General features: G+C 41.6%; 1 protein-coding gene across 1 annotated transcript; it reads right to left on the bottom strand.

The window, feature by feature from the left end:
- Positions 1 to 33: 33 nt before the first annotated feature.
- On the bottom strand, positions 34 to 20,664 carry LOC307042212 (A disintegrin and metalloproteinase with thrombospondin motifs 12-like). Its single transcript, XM_079685979.1, has 24 exons — positions 20,292 to 20,664; positions 19,765 to 20,123; positions 14,595 to 14,772; positions 14,261 to 14,463; positions 14,063 to 14,146; positions 13,321 to 13,445; positions 13,042 to 13,191; positions 11,324 to 11,467; positions 9,817 to 9,961; positions 9,626 to 9,718; positions 9,333 to 9,478; positions 8,691 to 8,860; positions 8,163 to 8,296; positions 7,721 to 7,841; positions 6,467 to 6,711; positions 5,935 to 6,076; positions 5,689 to 5,815; positions 4,921 to 5,131; positions 3,647 to 4,831; positions 2,611 to 2,763; positions 2,279 to 2,455; positions 1,668 to 1,814; positions 1,375 to 1,528; positions 34 to 1,212 (listed from the first exon to the last, which is right to left on the bottom strand). The coding sequence occupies exons 1-24, from the start codon at positions 20,407 to 20,409 to the stop codon at positions 1,097 to 1,099; spliced, it is 4,827 nt and encodes a 1,608-aa protein (XP_079542105.1). The 5' UTR covers positions 20,410 to 20,664; the 3' UTR covers positions 34 to 1,096.
- Between the last annotated feature and the right edge of the window lie 59 nt (positions 20,665 to 20,723).

The following is a 20,723-nucleotide window of genomic DNA, read 5'->3' as shown; positions in this document are numbered from 1 at the left end:
TTTAAATGTAGAAAATCAGGGGAAAAAACCCAAAACAATTCATGTTTTATTGTCACATTTATTATAGAAAACATAAGGTAAAAATTAGTCAAGGTGACGTACCATATGCATGACAATGGTAATGCCTGTGCAACATCATACAAACAAAGAAGGGACCTGAGAGGGATGGCCTGCAGCACCTCTTTCTCATTGGTCAATCTCACACTAGGAGGAGGAGCAACACAGGTTTTAATTATCATTGACAATCGTAACAAAAAATGATTAAAACAGGAACTTGTACCCAGGAAAATGTAAACACACAGTGCCAACTCTGAGGATGAAACCACAATTCAAGCAGAAAAAAGAAAAATATAAAAGAAAAAATACAGTTAATTATTGCTATTAACAATTGAACAATTAGAAGTCTAAAAAAAACGTTATTTACATTCTCTTTTTACCTGTTACCATTATAATAAAAATATAACTGGTAACTTTAGTGTATAGTTGTGAATCATCAGCTCCTTGATTATAAAGGCACATGTATCACAGTTGTGTAGGAGTAACGCTTGAACTTGAATTGTGGTTTTCTACTAAATTACTCATTTGATTTACTTTCATGTTTTTTTTTTCAGTATGTTTCTACTGAATTATTGTACTTTGAACAAGTAAATACTTTTTAAGTTATGGTATATTTTGAACACTGTCCTTAAAAATCCGTCCAAATCCAAATGTGGCTGTTAATTCATAAAAAAAAATGTAACAAAATAAATATTGACAGCAGAAATATTTGAATCACAATAAGCATTTCTGCTCACCTCAACATTAATCTATTAACATTAAGCTCTGAGATTTGTCCCTAGATTCATTCCTCATCAGTGTTTTTGGCTTGTTCTCTTGCTCACTATATACATTTCTTTATGTACTTATCACGATATAAAATGTGAGTCGATCCAGGTTTTATTTGTGCTGATTAACGTGTGCTCGTTGATGCTATTTGGTTTGGACGTGTCAAACTGTTGATGGAATGGTTATATATCAGTGTAGCAAGACAGTACAGTAAGTGTGACTGTAGTCCGGATGTGTTGATTTTGATACATATGTGGGTGTGTAACACTGGCTAAGGCCGACAGGTGACACAACACTGTCTTTGGATGGACCTGAGGGAGCAGCGACCCAGCAGCCTCAGCTTGTCACAGAAGCGAGAGGTCATGGTGTTTTTCCTGCAAACTGCACCTGCAAGAAGGAACATGAGACAGACGTCAAAGGCCATGAAACACTGCAGGACAGGTCATATTTATTTTTATTTAAGGTGATTTAGGGTGAGGTTAGTTACAAATAAGTGTGCCCATAGTGGCCCTGCTAGGCTACTAGACAGACTGATCGTTGCGTACAAACCTGTGTTGGTCTTGCATTCCTGCATATTGCACTTCCTGAGTGTTTCTGGTTTGGATATCTTCTCACAGAGGCTGTTGGGCATGACGGCCATATCCTGCTCACTCAAACAGTTGACTTCACGCTGCTGCTGACCCCCACCACAGCTCACAGAGCACTGCAAAGACACACAAAAAATGATAATCATGGTCATCAGGTCCACTTCTAGGAATATTAAACTGCCAGACATGTTTTTATGAACAACATTTTGAAATGCCCTCATTGCTCTGGGTAAATATTGATGATGTGAGCCTGACCTCCTCCCAGTCCTCGGCCCTCCAGTCGGTGCAGGGCTTTAGACTGCAGGGCTGTGTGCTGTTTGGCTTCAGTGTGGTGCTGCAGCGATGAGGCTCAGGACAGTACACCAGCCGTTCATGGACACCTTCATCACAGCTGCCAGAGCACTGAGGAAAACACAGGGATATAAGGAAGGTGCGTAATTGTAAAATCCATATATTTTGGGAAATAAATGTGACAATACTCACACATTTGGCTGTGACAACGCCACTAGAATACCCTAAATCCTCAATGTAATATTTGATTGAATTTGACTTGTTTTGTTATACACTTTAAACTAAGTTGATAATGTTATTCATTTAGTAGGGGCTACATCATGTGAACATTAGTTATGGCCTTTAGTGAAAATGGTTTCTAGAAAAAACATGAATGGTTTGTTCTCTCAAATTATGAAGATATCTGCATCTACCTTAAGTCTGTATACTTTCAAATCTTGGAAAATAAAATCAAAACTCTTTGATTATTATTGAAAAATAGATAAACATGGATATTCCTTTTTTTTTAAAAACCTAGTGAAAAAAAGTTTGCTTAATTGTAACATAAAGAGATTGGATGTGTAAAATGGTCCTACCGGTCCCCAGGGTGATGTGCTCCAGGTCATACAGGGCTTGTGGGGGCAGGTCAGGGTGCTGAGGGGTCTGCTGGACACAGCTTGACAGTGGAAAGGTCTGAGGGGACGTTTACTCTGAGAATCCATACACTGGACTTCACGGTACCTCCTTCCCACCAATGCACAGTTTTCAGGACACTGTGGAGAACATCATGGTGAAAATGAATGCCTTAGAAAGACCTGGAACTTGAGAACTCAACAAACCCATTTCATCATTTGGAAAAGTAACAGATGATTAAGTATTGACTAAAGTTCTCGGATTCGGTGACTGGAGGAAATCTAACGTTACTCACCTTGCTCCAGCTGCCACTTTGCCAGGTGGCACAGGGCTGCAGGTGACACGTGCGCGCGGGCTCAGGTCTCTTCTTGCTGGCACAGTCCTCATCATTCTGGGAGCTGCATGTTACTGTCCTCCATATTGCTCCAATCCCACATGTTGTTGAACACTGAGGAACGTGTTCTTATTAGAACTTGCCTTGGGTTTATGTGAATACTTTGATGGACACATTTTTAAAAGAGACATGTGAGGCAATAATATTGAAAAGAAAATATTTAGCAAATCTTAATAAAATAACAACCAGAAATTTAAAAAATCTCTTTCTGTGCATTTTGGGCCTGTTTCTTCCTGATAAAAGATCATCCCATAACCATGTTCTAAATCATACATCATTTGATTTCCTACCACGAAGAAGCCTTTGAAAATTACTTTTACTTGACCGACAAACTTGAAGATATTAAATGAAATACGAGGTAAGTCACTATTGATTGCTGAAGGAGGTAACACAACATCACAGCCTATTGTCCACTGAGGAGAGCGCTTGCATTAGCAGCAGTACGGACTGGATTTCTGTGGTGACATTTTTTGACTAAATCATATGTGTGGCACATTAGTGACCCTTTTCCATCACCCAGCATTGGTTGACCTCCAGAGAAGGTAGATAGAGCTTACAGAACAGACTTTAATTCAGTTGTGTGCGTGACACTGTTTTTTACGGTCTCTCCTAGCTTTGCAAGTGAATGTTTACCAAGGCCAAACATTCAGAAAAAAAAGAGTGATGACTACAGTCGATTGACAATTAAAAAACGTCACACATACAACAATGTTTACATCTGTCTGCATCATATGCCACAGCATGTGGTAAACTTCAGGTTTTTCAAAGCTTTTCACTTTATAAGAGTCATGGTATTTATGGAAGGAGCATCTCAAAAAATTAAGATTTATCTTATAATATGGCCAGCATTAATGTGATTTCTTTGGAAAACAAGTCCATTTTCTTGTCTGATTCTTAATAATGAAAGATAATATGGGCATAAAACATCTGTACCCACCTCGCTCCAGTTTCCTACGACCCAGAACATATCCATGCTGACTGGCTCTCTTGCCATCTGCTTGCTTTTGTCACTGACGGAGCTGCTTGTGGGATCTTCTGGTCGCTGGTTTTTGTTCTTGGTGCGACTTCCTTTAGACGAGGAAGAGGGATTTTTAGGACGAGTGGTAGAACTGGTTTTCCTTGGTGTCACTGCAGGCTTCTTTTGTTTAATGATCTTCACTGTAGACTTGGGGGTTGCTGCAGTGGTGAAAGGTTTTCTTCTAGTTGTGGAAGACGCTTGTGTTATGTTGAAACCAGATTTTGATGGTACTGTGTGATATCTGGGAGTGGTGAGGGGAACCCTGCGTGTCCAGGGGCTGTGTGGGTTAATACGAGAGGTTGTGTGTTGATCTGAGAAGGGATAGTGTTGAGTGGTCTTTGCCCATGATTCAGTACTGGTGTGTGGGGCGGGGTAGGTGGTGGGTGCTTTGGTTGTGTGCACGGCAGGCGGATTTGTTTGTAAAGTGGGTGTAATAAGGATATGTAGTGTTGGTGTGGTTGATTTAAGAGGATTTCTCAGGGGTGTAGATGTGGAAACATCCAGGTCAATAATACCCTCCTCCTCTGTTGTCCTATCATCAACAGCATAATCATATCCTGGAGTATACATCCCCACATTTGGTGTACTGCCCTCCTCTCCCTCCTCCTGAACTTTTACCTTTACAATGCCTTTAGTTTTTATGTCCTTTTCAGCAGAATTGACTTTAGATGGGAAGACTTTCCCTCTCTTATCCTCATTTTTTCTCATTTGAACATTGGGCTCATAATCATCTGTGTCTATGATTTCAGGGATTGTGGTTTGAGGGGTTAGAGGGGAAGCGGTGGTAGGGATGAAAGCTGTTGTAGCTTCTTTGGTGGTTGTTTTTTTCCTCACAGTGACAGCAGCTGTGGGTGCAGATGTGGCCATGGTGCTCGGGGGAGTCCAGGTAGGCGTGGGCGTGGAGAGGTTGGTGGGGCTGCTCTTAGGAGGGTACAATTGTCGATATTTAGGAGGAGGGCCGGGGCGTCTACGAAGACCTGAGTTAGGGCAACTCTGTAGGGCACACAGTGATCTGGTCCGAGGTTTAGTTGAGAGGTCGCAGGTCTTCTTTGGTGCACATACGACTGAACGTGATCGAACACTGCCTCCACATGTGACTGGGCACTGCAGAGAAGGAACAACACAAATGATACATTAACTCAGAAAAGGCAGTAATATAAAAAAGAAATCATCGGTTAAAAAAATGACCCTACCTCTTCCCAGTTGCTGACAACCCAGTTCAGACCACAGGGTACATCTCTGTTGCACGGCACCACAGGTTTGGGTTTTAGGAGATGCTTGCACTCGGCAGGGTGGAGCACCCTTTCCTCCCCTGAGACTGTCCGAACACAGAGCACCGTTCGCTGCCGTACCCCATCAGATCCACAGGTGGATGTACACTGCTGCCAGCCGCCCACCCACCACCTGGGAAAGAGGGGATGGACAGAGAATTAGGGTGAATAAACCAGAAAGATGAGATTTGATTGTCTTTTAAAAATAAATGGGGAGCAGATGGCAAGTAGATGATTGTGTCATCTTCTGACAATGAAGAGGGCTGCTTATCATTTCTAAATGTTTGATACTATTGCCAATAAAATCTGACTTTTGGTTCTGAAACCAAAACCATGCATTTTGGAATACATTGCTTTAAGGAAAACATATGTTTTTCTACACAACCACATTTTTTTCCATACAACAACTTACAACATTTGATATGCTCTCAAAACACAATGAACCATGCAAGATAAAACTAGCCCAATGCACACAAATCACAAACTATTTCAGTAAACAAGACTATAAATCTGTCCAGGCCATAGATGCCAAGTAACGACTGTCGTTACTTGGCATTTTTAAATATGTTCTACAAACACATTTTAGTTGTTAACAAAAACAGTATTGAAGTTCGATAGCCAATACGTTTCCAAGTCAAAATATACTGACAGTGACTGAAAAACAGTGAAAGAGCATTTGAGAGTGAGGACCTTGCAGGACAATCCATAATCTTGCATTTTCGGATTCTGTCTTCCAGACGGCTGGCCGGGTCACACAGAGACTCATCCACTACACCCACGTCCAACTCAAAGCACCGCACAGGCTGGTGCTGCTGACCTAAAGCAGCCAGGAATACAGAAAGTGGAATGACCAGGCCGTTACTTAAATGTCACTGAAATTATTTACCATCACAAATGTTTAGAATGACGATCCCTTTTGTCTAATGCAACACCAACCTAAGCCACAGGTGGTGCTGCAGTCAGTCCATGCCCCGTGCCTCCACCTGTAGATGGGTTCGATGACCTCATTTCCTGTCCCTTTTGTCTTCTTGATGATGTACTCGTACTTTATACCTGGGTTTTTCTCCTGGAACAGCAACTGGACAGCCACATGAATTTTAATGTAGAGTATGATTTCAACATGAAATATTGGACACACAAACAAATGTTCAATTCCCCTTCAATTTCATTTTAGTATCTGGTGTCTTTGAGTATTTTTGAGAACAATTGCTTATATAATGTCTGTATTTATTGTGATCTAATCCTTCACGCAGATATGTTTAGGCTCATTTGGAAAACATGCAACATGTGCATGCTCTGAATGGTTGGCTATCCTCTAAGTCCCTTTCTCTATCCCTGATTGGTTGAAACCACCCTCAAAAGACACTGAGTTACAATGTGGATTTCTGATTAATGCTATATACCTCTCAAATACAAACATTTTTAAAAACTACAAAAAACAAAGACCCTTCACTCAGATTGACCCTACCTGCAGCATGACGGGATGTGAGGTGGGTCCAGGCGCCGTGAGGTTCTCCATGTTCCCGCTGCGTTCGTAGTAGAATGTCGTCCCGCCGGCCTGGTACTCCCCATTCCACTGGATGATAAAGTTGCCATTGAGAAGATACTCCTCAGAGGTCTCGGTCTTCAGAACCAGGAAGTTACCTGCTTCCTCCACTTCCTTTACCAGGATGTCCCGCGCCCCCTCAGGTATCACACCCACATCCATGTACCCTGGGAGAGTGGAAAGGGGAGTCAGAGTCACCGCGAGGTAATGGATGGCCCACCATGGCTGCTGCCACACTCACATCCAGACTACCAGACAGTTTCTCTCTGATCTTTAATAGAGGGTGGGCTAAGTCTGTGGGGGTGGTTGGCATGTGTGTGTGTGTGTGTGTGTGTGTGTGTGTGTGTGTGTGTGTGTGTGTGTGTGTGTGTGTGTGTGTGTGTGTGTGTGTGTGTGTGTGTGTGTGTGTGTGTGTGTGTGTGTGTGTGTGTGTGTGTGTGTGTGTGTGTGTGTGTGTGTGTGTGTGTGTGTGTGTGTGAGTGTGTGTGAGTGTACGTGTGCGTATTCGGCGTGGGGGGCACTGCCTTGTCTCTGTTTTTTATTGTGTGTGGATGGGGGGCTGGATGGGGGAGGACGAAAGCAGCTATGAGTTGGTCTCTGGAGTTTAATGATGTTTGTGGGAAGGTGTGTGTGTTTCTGTGTTTGTGCAAAGGAGGGGGAGGTTTTCCCCGGGTCTAAGCCTTTTGAAGTCTTACACATCTGGGCTGGTTATCTGGAAAGGACGCTGTGCGGGGCAAACACACAGGCAGAGAGAAAGAGAGGCAAAGAAGGAAGAACTTTTTTTAATTGTTTTAGAGACTCTTTCTCGATTAATTTTGCCGTGTGTTGACTCTGCATGTGAGTTATACTTTTTTTTTAATTAGCCAAAGATATGTCAGATATAGATACGATTTAGCTGAACAAAAGCATGGGCCTGAAGACACACACTCGCACACACACACAAACACCAGCAGGACAAACAGCTGCACCTTGTGGACAAGAAGGCTGCCATGACAACAGCAGCACAAAACATTGGAGTAATGCTAATGAACTGTCCTGAAATGACTTTCTGCCTGTAGACATAAATTAAAATTCTGCTATATCACACTCGTCTGGTGGGTATATCAAAGATCCTCCTCATTAAATCTTAGGTCTGGATAATTCAATTTGCTCAAAAATTAATCGTGTCAAACTTACCAAAGCCTTCTTCTTCATCAAACGACTTGTAGACCTTCTCACAGCTTGTGCCGTCACCCAAACAGACCCCGCAGCGATCCTCCACAGCGTTTGAGTCAATGCCATAGTCACAGCCTACCGCCTTCACACACACACACACACACACACACACACACACACACACACACACACACACACACACACACACACACACACACACACACACACACACACACACACACACACACACACACACACACACACACACACACACACACACACATACATACACACACACACAAACACAAATATACAGACACAGAACAGGGTCACATAATTTGAGAGTTTGCACAGAAAAGCTTCTCACTCACTTATACTGATGTTAAACCAAAACTCCTATCCTGCTCCACTATCAACCCCCCCCCCGCCCCCCCCCCCCCTTTCTCTTACCCAGCCACAATACCTTGCACACTCCGTTGACGCAGATGTTTCTGGACTTGTTGTTCATGAAGCACGGAGTCCCATCTGTCACAGTGTCCAGCATCTTCTCCGTAAAATACTCAACGACTGGTCGACAGTGCAGCTCACAGGGGGTTACTGAAGATGGTTGAAGGGTGGGGAAAAGCAGAGAATAAAGTAGCTTTATTCTATTGAGTGTCTAGTATTGTCATGCCTGATTATCAGTAACAAGGCATACTTAAAAAGGTTTCATCATGATGTCAAGACATTTTGGAGCTCTTTTTTCTATTGAACAAAAAACCTTTGGGAATTGATATAAAGCAAAAAAAGGCTTGCAGACTTTAGCAAGGACATTACAGTAACTGCAGTATGTGTGCTGCCATTGCTTTTTAGTGTAAATGCTGCCACCTGTTGGGTGACATACATAATCGCAGCTTCAGATTGATGTGATATGAAAAGAGGGCTACAAGTGTGTGTCTGTCTTTCTGTAGTATCTAAATGTATCTTTATATTTGAGGCTTTGATCACTCACTTGGGTTGGACACAGGGATCCACTGGTAGAGCTCATTGTGGTAAGGCACAGTGTCAAACTCGCTGCACAGCATCTCTCGAAAGCTTGGTTCATTATTCTGACACAGCTTTGTGTTACAGGTCCGATAACGTTTCCTTTCCCCGGTGCAGTACTTGCCACCAAACTCTGGTCTGGAGAAAAAAACAAGAGAAAGACTTTGTTTTCTTTTTGAATTTAGTGAAGTGAGACATGACAGGTGAGACTGGAGAAGAATTATTGCATACATTGACATGACAGAAACATTTGTAGATGGTGTGGTTTTAATTAAGATGCAAGACCGTCTGTTGTGTATGATTCTTGTGAGGTTTTATGCAAGTGTAGAGGAGCCATCAGGGATTTTGTTTTAAAAATTTAAAGTTGGAACAATAGAGTTTTCTGCTTTTAGAGGAGGCTAACAAAATGCCTTTGTCCAACTATTTTTCATTCTATTTATTGGCTTCTTTTTTGTTCGGTAGCATCATTTCAATCAACCATTTTAAAGAAAGAAAACATGAATTGTGTTAGACTTGCCATTGGAAGATAAACAGGTTTATGGCAGGTATATATAAAAAAAAAAAGTATTGCCTGAAATACTTCAATGGCAGATTTAAAATCAGCTCTTACTTGGGGTTGTTACACTCCCTCTCTGCTGACTGAACTCCAGTCCCGCAGGTCCTGGAGCAGTGAGACCATTTCGTCCACTGTCCCCAGCCTCCATTCACCTTCTCTGGGAGTTTACCCACAATCACACACTCTCCTGAGATACACCACTGTAGGAGAAAATCACACAAATAACACCTGTAAGATGACACTTTAAGTACTTTGCATCAGTACAAGCCTTATATCCCAACCATCTTCATTCCCCAGGCTAATGAAATTCACACTCTAACACGACAAAGCCAAATGACACCTCCCACCTTCTCCGGTCCACAGCGGGTGCCATCTATAGGCGAGTCCAGTTTGGAGCGACAGGATCCGTTCACTGAACACCAAAGAATCTGGCAAATGTTCTGAAAGAAAGATGTAATCCGTAAACAATGAGAAAAGGATTATATTTGAATGGATTCCTAACGTTTTAAGTCTTGGATTCAGGATGATAGACACTCACATCGACCTCATGGCAGAAGGTTGCGTTCGGGCCGTACTGGAGTTGGCACTGGTGGTGTGTGGTGTAGCGGACACCGAGGCGAGCCAGCGGGGTGGTTAGGTCTCTCTTAGAAGGACGGTCATCCAGACAGAAACCCCAGCCACGACTAAGACAAACACAAAAAAGGTAAAGAATGTGTGACCTTTGAAAGAGAGAAAGGGGAACATGGTGTGGTGCTGAGAGAGATGCCTGACAGAGAATGCTTGAAAGGTCAACAGAATAATGACTCTTTCACAAATAGTTCTCAGTAAGTTACTGGGATAACCTTTCAGGAAACACTAACGATTTTCACAATTCACACATTGACTACCATACAAATTCAACAGAAGAAGAAGATGGGGCAGGGCTGGATGTACTTTTGCTTAATATTTAAGGAACATGGCTTGTGAGGAGTTCTTTTTAATGGCCTCAGCATTGGTGTAAATGCTAATCTGTGAATAAGTACTTCATCTCTGAAATATTGTGATTGGTTCAAGCTTCTTTGGTCAGGCCTACAGTAGTTAACCCTTTTGATTTTTCCCTGTAATGTTGATTATTTTTCCACAACACTGCTGTAACGGCACTTCCACCCATGTTACTTTGCCTGGAGGTGGGAAACAAGTGGTACAGATTTCCCTGCTCCCATTCACATATGAGCTCTCCCCAGGTGCAAGGGACTTAAGAGGAGTATGGAGAGTTTGTTCGAGTGAAGTTCATACTTGTGGGTACTAGTATGCGTTTTAACTTTAGTAACATTTAAAACAATTATAAAAACTTGTGTCAACAACCAAGTGAACAAACATATATTTGCTTTTGTACTGCAATTTACAGTGTCCTAGCACAGAATCCTATCAAATAGGGTGATGGGAAAATACTAAAGTCTGAGAAAATGATTTGCCAAATGGTAAATATTCTACAGGCTGATTCACATAGTTAGTGGGTCAGAGTTCAACAAACTCTTTTGAATTTGCTCCAAGTCAAATTTTTGTTGTCAGAAAGGAATTCTTAAATTCACAGTTGACAGAAAATAATCAGAGTCAAGGCAAACTCCTTTACTTATTTGTGTAAGTGTGACTGGCCCTCTTATGTTCCCTGAGGCTCCTCTTGCTTTTCTTTCATTATTGTTGGATTTTCTGGCTGCAAATGAATTGTGCTTGTACAGCATATTGGCATGTAAGATCTTTGTTGCCCCCTATAAATTGAGATTGTCATGGTTTGCTACACATGAATGTCTTTATAACTGCATTTTTGTTCAACCATTGCAGGGTTTTTTTCGATAATTTTCACCCCCTCCATTCAAATCTGCACCAGCATTTTCACTTTAATATTAAGAGTCACTGCTTGTTTGGAATGACTGTAATTCAAAAAATGATTTCACAGCCCTGGAAATTCACACAATTTCTAGACCACTTGGAAAAAACAGTGTGAACAGTAAGAGAATCATGTTATGATCCATAGCTTCAGAATAAAAGTATGAATGCAGCCTTACTCGAGGAAGCGTGTGATGTAGTCTTTGGAGCAGGAGGACCAGGTGAGAGGCGAGCTGTCGTACATCAGCTGTCTGGACATGATGAACGGGTGCCTCCCCTCCAGCTCGCAGTCATTCCCCTGACCGTCATGATGGATTCCAAAGCTGTGTTCAAACACAACCAGCAAGACCAATTATGTTATTATCCTAACAAAAGAGAACATGTTTCACCAGGATTGCCTTCAGCTCTTGGACCTGCAAATACTGATTGAACCTCTGAAAAAACATCTTTATCTTAATGAAATCTCTACAGCGTCAATCCTCTTATTTGAAATCCACTCCAAAGTCTTAGATCCCTTTTGTTTGTGCATGTCCTACATCATTACCTGGGAGTACAAAGCAGTGAAGTTCTTAAGAAAACAGAATACTGTGAAGAGTTGTACAAAATGTAGGATTTGTAACATAAAAACACAAAAAAACGAATAATGTTTTGACATCAGTTTAACAGTTAACAAATTGTGCTTTCACAATAGCAAAGATGTTCATTCAGACAGATAGTGTGTAGGTTTACATAATAGTCAGACATTTGACCTGGAGCCAAAGAACAACAACACAGATGATGGTAATCATCCAAAAACCTGTCTGAAAAGATGACGAAATTTGTCCTGCTATTGGGTTCACAATAAATGCGTTGGCATGTGTGTATTTCATGTCTGAAAACTCACAAGGCGGTTTGATCAAGGTTCAAAGGAAGGTGCTCTTTGTATAAGTCAGGGGAAACTAATGTTGAATATCTTCATGTGATTCAACATTGGGGAGGTGGCTGCAGTTATCTTAAGAGGCAAACAAAATAAAATGTTCTTTAATAATAATAATAATAACTTGAATTTATATAGCGCCTTTCATAACCTCAAGGTCACTTTACAAAGAAACATACAAGGACAAGACATAAAACATAAAAACATAAACATGTAAAACATTTACATTTACTTTCACGGTTACTAAAGTCACCTCACATCATTCTCAGGTAATCTTTTTTTAACCACGGTCTGGTTACCAGATACTATCCAGCCCATTCACTTATAAGCAAATGTAATGAAGCTAGGATATTTGATAACGCAACTGTGTATCGCTCTATGGTAACCATCATACAAACGATATTCTGTCTTTGTCACATCGCCCATTATCAGAGGTGGGAAGTAGTGGAGTACAAATACTCTGTTACTGCACTTAAGTACATTTTTCTGGTATCAGTACTTTACTCCACTACTTATTTTTCTTACAACTTTTTTATTTTTACTTCTTACATTTTTAACACAAATACCTGTACTTTATATACTTTATACTTGTCATTGCGTGCCTATTGATTTTAACACGATCCGTGTATCCTTCACTTCCTGGTCTTCTCTAAAGAAGAGGGACCAATGAAAACTTTGTAAATTTGCAGATCAGCATCGAAACATTCATTAGCTCAATGACATTATTGTTCTATTAATATAAAGTGAGGTCAGTTACTCTATAAAACAGATGGTAGCTATGGGTATTTTTTACTTAAATACATTTCGAAGCCCATACTTCTTTACTTTTACTTGAGTAAAGAAGTTTAGTCAGTACTTCTTCTTTTACCAGAGTATTTCTATACATACGTATCTGTACTTCTACTTGAGTAAAAGATGTGTGTATTTTATCCATCTCTGCCCATTATACTTATATTGCATCACACAGTAATTAAAAATCACCTGTGGCCCATTTCATGAGCGACGGTGAAGGCGACAGGTAGTCCTGAATCCTCATTGATGTTGCAGCTGCGGTGCGGTTGACAGATCCCGGACAGGTGGGACAGACCCAGCGTCTCACAGGGCTGGTTCATCCCAGCACAGATGTCTTTCCTGGGGGGGAGGACAAAGGCAAATGATGTACATGCCAACACGAACCCCACATCAAAATATAACATTTATCCATTTTCTCGTATCTATTGGTAAAGCTGCCATAAAAATGCTTATGTGTGTGTCACTTGCCTAGTGACCAACACAGCCACGTCGTGATGAGCAGGGTGGGTGTCACTCTGGGGGTTGAGGTTTTTCTGCCAGGCACAAAAACTGGCCAAAGTGGTGTCTGCATGGTGAACGATCTTCAAATCTTTCTGTAACAAATCGCAGAGTTAGAAGCTAAAATTCTGCTCTTATTTGACATCATTTTGATTTTTTTTCATGTCATTTAAGAAGATTATGAGAGTATTTTTGACTATAATGAAAAACATTTATTTTCCTTATTTTACAGTGAATTTAGACTATGTGTAGATTAAGGTATTCATCTACTTTAGTATGAGCATATTCCCAGCAGGACCACAAATCAATTTACATTCAATTTCATTAACCAGGTGATAACAGATATTTAGATTTCTCAATGTTTTCCCAATTCAGTTCTGTAAATAAGGTTTTTTGTGTGGTATTTTATTGAGCCAAACTGGATTTTGACTGTTTTCGTGATCAGTGAGAATCAAGTTTTTCCCACTCGAAGAGACACATGGAAGTCTGATGTCAGTTAAGGTGAGTACTTAATGTTCAATGTAGCTTGTTTCTTTAGCTGGATACTCAGAAGCTTGAACTACAGCCAAATGGAGTCTCAAACTTTACTTCACCTTATAACTACCCACCTGAGGAATGCTTTATTGATAGGCATGAACTTTCTTGTTCCAACTTTAATATATGCATTGTGGAAGAAAGAATATATATATTAGCATTTCTTGGAAAGTGTTACCTCTTCTCCCTGGAGTAGAATGAGGCGAACCAAGATGACGTAGATAGCATTCCCAATACTGGCATCATGAAAGATCCCTGCCACCTGTCAACATAGAATTCATTCAGCACTAAAAGTATTTAAAATGTAACAGCTGTGCAAAAACTGAGAATGGGTGAAAGCACATGTAAAGAGTAAATGCTGATTCTAACCCCTCACCATGTTCATAATGGTGAAGATGTAGGACTCCACATTATCGCTGCCATGGTATTCTATCAGCTTGGCGTCCGCCACCACCATGGTCTCCACCCACCGCTCTCTGCTGACGGAGCGCTGCGAGCGGGGCCGAGGGTCCTCGCTCTGCTGCTCCCTCTCCCACTCCTCCCTCTCCCTCTCCACTTGGACAGAGTCACTGAGAGCATCTAAATTGTGGAAAACAGGGAAAAAGGCAGGTCACTTGAGGATTATCCTTGCTTGACACAGGCGCAGAAAGATTTTTAAAAAAGCTACTTTTTGTACAACAACACAAACATCTGCAGTTCCACACACACACCTTGAACTCCACAGAGGCTGGGTGTCTCGTTGGGCTCAAGACTGCGTTTTGTTCTCTGGCTTTCTGTTGTAACTCTTGGATAGACAACATGAGGCTCTGGCGTCCCTACAGGATCTTCAGCAGAGTTCTGGACTGGTTCAATAAAGAAGTGTCCCTCAGGCAGGGAGAAGAAGCCTCTCTGTGGAAAATAAAAATGACAAAGGTGAAGTTGCAATGAGTAGAAATGTGTAGACCTAGGCGGAGCAAGATTAGTTTTCAATCCCTTTGGCTAAATAAAAATCATGAATTTGATCCCAAAATCTTGCATAATGCAGCTTTAAGTCTCTTTTTAATGTCATGTTTTTTCAGACTGTGAAAACACAAAAGTTACAGCTTAACTAGCATGCAAAACAACAACGAATCAAAAATTGCAGCTTTTAAAAAAACTCCCACATTTAAAAGTCAGAGATAGAGCTTTCTCTTGTAAAGCCTGGTGGAAAAGCCATTCCTCAGTAGTTTCCATCAGGGTGAAATCCATCATTAGTCAACAGATCTGAATATGTTATTCTTTCTCCTTCCCCGAGGCACATTCTCCGTCTGCTGCAGTTATACAAAAGACGTTACCCTAAGTATGCCATGCATGTTCTTACTGGTGCAGACTATTCATTAGCTGATCGGTGAGTTCTGCTGGTGTACAGAGACACAAGATGTAGACGATAACACACAAAAAAGGCTTCTGTCGAATGTCTTGATTTCATTCTTGTAAACACACATGTATGAATGTTTTATCTTAAAATAAATGTTTGCAAGTTCCCATCATTATGTTGTGTGTGAGTATATGTGTGTGTGTGTGTGTGTGTGTGTGTGTGTGTGTGTGTGTGTGTGTGTGTGTGTGTGTGTGTGTGTGTGTGTGTGTGTGTGTGTGTGTGTGTGTGTGTGTGTGTGTGTGTGTGTGTGTGTGTGTGTGTGTGTGTGTGTGTGTGTGTGTGTGTGTGTGTGTGTTACCAAACAAGCCCAGACTGTTCCCAGATGAACCCTCCCTTCTCTCCCTAAACCAACTTGCAAAAGACAGAAGACACATTTTCTCCAAGATAATTAAAAAAAGCAAATGACTTAACATGCACACACATTGATTCAAACATACCAACACAAAGAATTCTTAGAACACGATTCTGCATCTTATTCTTGGATCTTTTCTTAGTGTTTTTATAGAAACCAAAGGCAGATGTGAAAAGTAAGTTCATACAGTGCTTATAGTTTGGCCCGTTGTGGTCTCAGGGGTCTACCCTGCTGCTGGCTGCAGTTACTCACTGTTCAGCTTTCTGGGTCCTGCTGACAACTTTAATGTGTGTTTCTTGGGACACGTTTTTTAAACTACATGTATTCAGAAGTCTGCAGAGCTCTGACTGGAGTATCCAATTGCTTTATTCACAGAGTTCAGAAAGTACACATCTAGAAGGGCATTCCCTTTGGAAAGACAATATTACTCCACCTGTTACACTGAACCTTGACAAATAAGAAAGACTTTGTAGGATGAAACCAAGCTATCTCTGGCTTGTTTGTTCAATGAATAACCACAAGAGGAACGTGCAAACAATATCAAAAGTCCATAGTTTATGTCTGAGCTTGCTTTGTTTTAAAAAACCCTGATTAAACAAATTATTAAAACAGGGTTTTCCACTGACTCAAAGTGTGGCCTGCAGCCAGGGGTCCCTGAGTTGTGCTAGACTCATGCACAAAGCATGCAAGCTGATACGGTCAGCTGGGAAAGCTTCCCAACGGACTTGTGCAGAAGAAAATCAGCAGATTTCTCTGTAGCGCTGTATCTCATACATACAATCCATTTTGCCAGGATAAACGTTCTACCAGATTAAGATTAATTGTTTGCATTTGCATCCTTTCTACAATCCAAAACGAATAGTAGAAGAACTTGTCATCCAAATAAGGGTGGATGCTTGTTGTTCTCTGTTATCGTGCCTTCCTGCCGTCTCCTACATGTTTTCCTGAGCGTTAAACTTCTAATCGAGCTGCGAGAAGCAGGTGGTGGTGTGCAGAGCAACCAGGAAGGAATGCTACGGAGAGGCCCATCTAAACATTCAGACCAATGCTCTGCGTGATCTGTATGATCTGCATACCAAATGCAGTCCCAAGGCTACAAGGCTCTGCTTGTGCAGTGTGGTTATGGTGTTACTTGTGATCCTTAGATGACCATGTACAGATCCTGTGTGATGTCTGTGTTCAACAATCAAAGACAACTTCAAAGGATACCAACTAGGACTTTGTTTTCCATTTAAAAATAGAGGATTGTATTGTATTGAATGGTAATGCTCTGCCAACTCATTCTGCATTGGACTGCCATTCACTTTCACCACCTCCCGCTCTTCTCCCCCTCCTCTCCATGAATCCCTCTCCTCTCACCTATAGGAAGCGTGTTGGGGTGTGAGGTGCCAGAGCCAGGGGAGGTTACCATAACACAGGTCTGTGTTCCAAATAGATGGCCATGTGGAACTGCTTTACTTCTGTTTCCTGCTTCTGTGGGTTTTGTAGTCCTTGCCAACTGTGTCTGGAATAAAGTCTCTGCTGTTACACAGCCTGTGGCCTCATTAGGGATTAGTGGGACCCAGGAAGAGGTGGGGGTAGATGATGCTCATTACTGCAATATGATTAATCAAAATTATTTTCTAAACGTGCATCTATTCCACTACAACTCATTCTTGTTAATTACTGGTTTCACTGCCTACAGTTTAATTTGTTTTACTTCACAAGATAATTGTGCCCGTGAGCTAATTTCTTACCGCCTCAGAGGTCAAAGACGTTATCCTTTTTCCTCTGCATGGTACTAAACATGCATTTAAGTGGGGAAAATACCACTTCGATGGGTCTGAACTTGCATGATCGTTGTGCTGTGCCTCAGGGATTACCAAAGACTACGCTGAGAAATCTTTGTCTTTTCCTGAATTGAAAGTTTTCCCTCTGGAACAAAAAAGTAACAGCGGCCCTCATCAAATGACTCTCAACTTCATAGTTTGACATGTACAAAGAATAGTAAAGGTGAACTTCGTCAGGTCATAATCACCTGTAAAGTATATACGGCACACTGCAGCACAGCTCTATTTGTTGAGGCAATGTTTCTCAACCAGTAGTGGTAGTTTAAGTGCTGTGATTGAAGTTGTAAAGCCCATATTGAGGCTTTCAAAAGTCATAATCCTTCACCTGCTCTGTACCGGTTGCCATTATTTTGTTTAGCCCACCAAACACAGCCAGATGACAGATCAGGACAACCAGCCTGCTACTAAAGGCATGTACACAGCTGCTTCCTGACAAGTCTGCAAACATATCACTAAGTCATTTGCTTCACCAACAAAGGCTAGGGCAATTTAAATATGAGACTTTAATCGTTTTGATCAACGCAAGAGGTACTTAGCAGTTCACTATTGAAGCCATCTTGAACTAATTCTCCATGTTTTTGAGATTAAAGAATAAGTAGATTTGTCTATTACTATATCAATGCAAATATCATTCTCATTTCAATCAATTTTCAAGCAAATTGTCAAGAAATTGCTTGGCTCGGCTTATTTAAATTGTAGATTTGCAGATGTTTTTTGTCCTTTATAAAAGTTGATTGAACATATAAGACAATTACAAAACAAGTCATTTCAAGATGTCACAATTGCGATTTTTTTTTAGAAGATTAAATGAAGAATGAGTTATTAGATGAATGCCTTTTTTCTCTAGTTGATTACACAACATAACCGACAACAGTGGTCATCAGATAATCATGGATCAGTGATTTATATGCCTTTGTCATGTTTTTTTGTGTTCCTTATCACAAGCCTTAAGTAACTCCAGGCTTGTGCAACATAAACAAAAGATTATCATGAATCTATTTTTTGAAGCAGTCCATCTCTATCTGTCTCCTGAGGGGGGAATGACCTCCACAGCAGCTGGCAGGGTTTCCCTCCCACATCTGCATGGCCGAGCCTCATGTTTAGTGGTCTCTCTCTGTGGTTTAAGCTGCAGTAATCCTTCTTCTACAGAGCAGAAAATCAGTGTAATACATCATGGTGGTTTCCCATGTAGGTTGGAGAGAAGGGACACACTGGAGCATTTAGGATTGCGGATATAAATCCTCTCAATGCGGTAGGTTGTCGATAATTGGAATTTAGAGTGACATAACATACTTTTCTAATGATATGCATTTACAAGATTTGGCAGGAAGAAGCAGAGCAACCCACACAAACATAACAGAGGAGGAGGCAAGACCCTGCAGGAGAGGCATTCCTGCTGTGACAAAATCAAACACGAACACCAAAGCCTTCTTCATGACTAAAACTGACACATCCCATTTTTTCCGAGGAGGAAGTTCTTCCCTTTTCCCAATCTCATCTAATTTGGGGTGCTATATAGGGAAGAGTGTATTTCAACTCTTATTTGGACATTAAAGGTCTAAAATACCCATAGTCTGTGCAGCACCATACATTTCTCCAGAATTGGTCATGTCTTCTAATAATCAAAACGTTTCATATGCTCAGCTGCTCCTTTGTCTATCTGCTGACCAGCTGTTTTCTCTTCTTTGTAGTTGAACTTCTTTTTTGATTAAAAAAATTTCAGTCAAAGTTCAGTCACAGATTCTCTGAACAAAACATATGGCCCTATTTCTGGTCTCTCCATCTGTCAGACCGTATTGTTCCAGTCTGTAAAGAAATTGCCAAAATCTATTACTGAAGCTCTATCTCAACAAAGAACAAAGTAACACTGCACGTCCAAGGGGGGCTGCAGAGTGAATTAGTGAGGGAGAAAGTACAGAGGGAAACATCTGAGGACAAAGAAGACAGAAAGGGTCTTATGGTTGGCCGAGAAGCAGTAGCCGTCAGTGGGTCTGCAGCACAGTCGTTCTGCAAATACTGTCAGGAAGTCTTTGAAGGGCAAACTAACACACAGGGCACTGTCAGATGGAAGGGTATGCTCAACAGAATATGAGTGCCTAAGCCACATACCAGCTTCCCCAGAGTGATGCCCCCTTTCTCCTGTGTATTAAAGAACCTGCCTGTCAAAATAAACTAGATTTTTCACTGTAGATGTGGGTGAAGGACTCTTAAAGTGGATCATAGGACTCAAATTGATGAACGAGATGGAGGTTTAAAATAATCTGTTTCCCTTGATATGCATGTCAGACAGTGTGGTTCCTTACCAATCCTTTACATGTGCTGATGGCAGCAGTTCCCCACACATCAGGGGCTTCCACTGTGCCGAGGAGGTAGCAGGAGTTCCTGTCAGCGCCACGATGCTCAGTGCTGTTGGCACTGCCGTTCCTCCTCTCCAGGATGTAGCCACTTGAAACCAGTTGATTGTTAGCAGTCAAATTAAACATTAAAGCGCGACCCTTGTAGTTGACCTTGTAGTAAACCTGTCCCTCCAAACCAAGGGGTCGCAGGTCACGCCTGACTCGCCCACCTTTGAAGTGGTGAGCCAGAGAGTGGGAGAGGAACTCTCCATCAGCGGTGGTTTTCACTGGGTGAACAGTGGATAGATCTGACTCTGACAACTGACCTGCAGAATAAAATGTAACACAATAGAAATCAGTTGTAATGCATTGATTTGTACCTGTAATGCTTACTGTTATTAATGTGCACTAAACCATGCACATTTTTACAGTCATGATGAATGCATTATACATGAACAGAAGTGCAGGTTCAATAACAACTGCACCACACTGACCTTGTTCTGCAAACAGGGAGAAGAGTCCGCCAGAGTCGGAGAGCTCTATGTGGCCGGCTGCCAGAATGAAAACAAAGTGTAGCAGAAAAAGAACCGGGCACTCTTGCAAACATCGCATATTTCATGTAACCAAACTCAAACCACTGCAAAAGAGTCCTGTGCACATGGGGTTCCAGTGCCTTGAGAGGCGACCACTTCGATCCTGCGCTGTCCTGTGTCATGACATGGACACGTTCAGAAATCTCCCCTCACGAAGGCAGACAAGCACCGAGCAAGACTGGGAGCCGGATCGAGGTTTGAAGAGGGAGAAAGCTCCAGCTCTGCGAGAGGAGAGGAGGGGAGGGGAGGAGTGTTCTCGGGGCCAGTGTCTACTTTCCTTTGCGGGAGCAAGGAGGAGGAAGCTCCACTGATCTGGATGAAGCAGCACGCTCT

This window comes from Notothenia rossii, assembly GCF_949606895.1.
Source record: "Notothenia rossii genome assembly, chromosome: 6".
In the NCBI taxonomy this organism is placed as follows: Eukaryota; Metazoa; Chordata; class Actinopteri; order Perciformes; family Nototheniidae; genus Notothenia; species Notothenia rossii.
The sequence above is the reverse complement of the archived record's forward strand: the minus strand, read 5'-3'. Positions and strand labels throughout refer to the sequence as shown.

Bases quoted from the DNA above. Each gene is read 5' to 3' on its own strand.
- LOC307042212 (XM_079685979.1), bottom strand. From the start codon at position 20,409: ATGCGATGTTTGCAAGAGTGCCCGGTTCTTTTTCTGCTACACTTTGTT. The intron at 20,124-20,291 runs GTCAGTGTGGTG...TTTATTCTGCAG, and splicing joins CTCCCTGTTTGCAGAACAAG to GTCAGTTGTCAGAGTCAGAT. The intron at 6,712-7,720 runs GTAAGTTTGACA...CCACTCTCCCAG, and splicing joins TGATGAAGAAGAAGGCTTTG to GGTACATGGATGTGGGTGTG.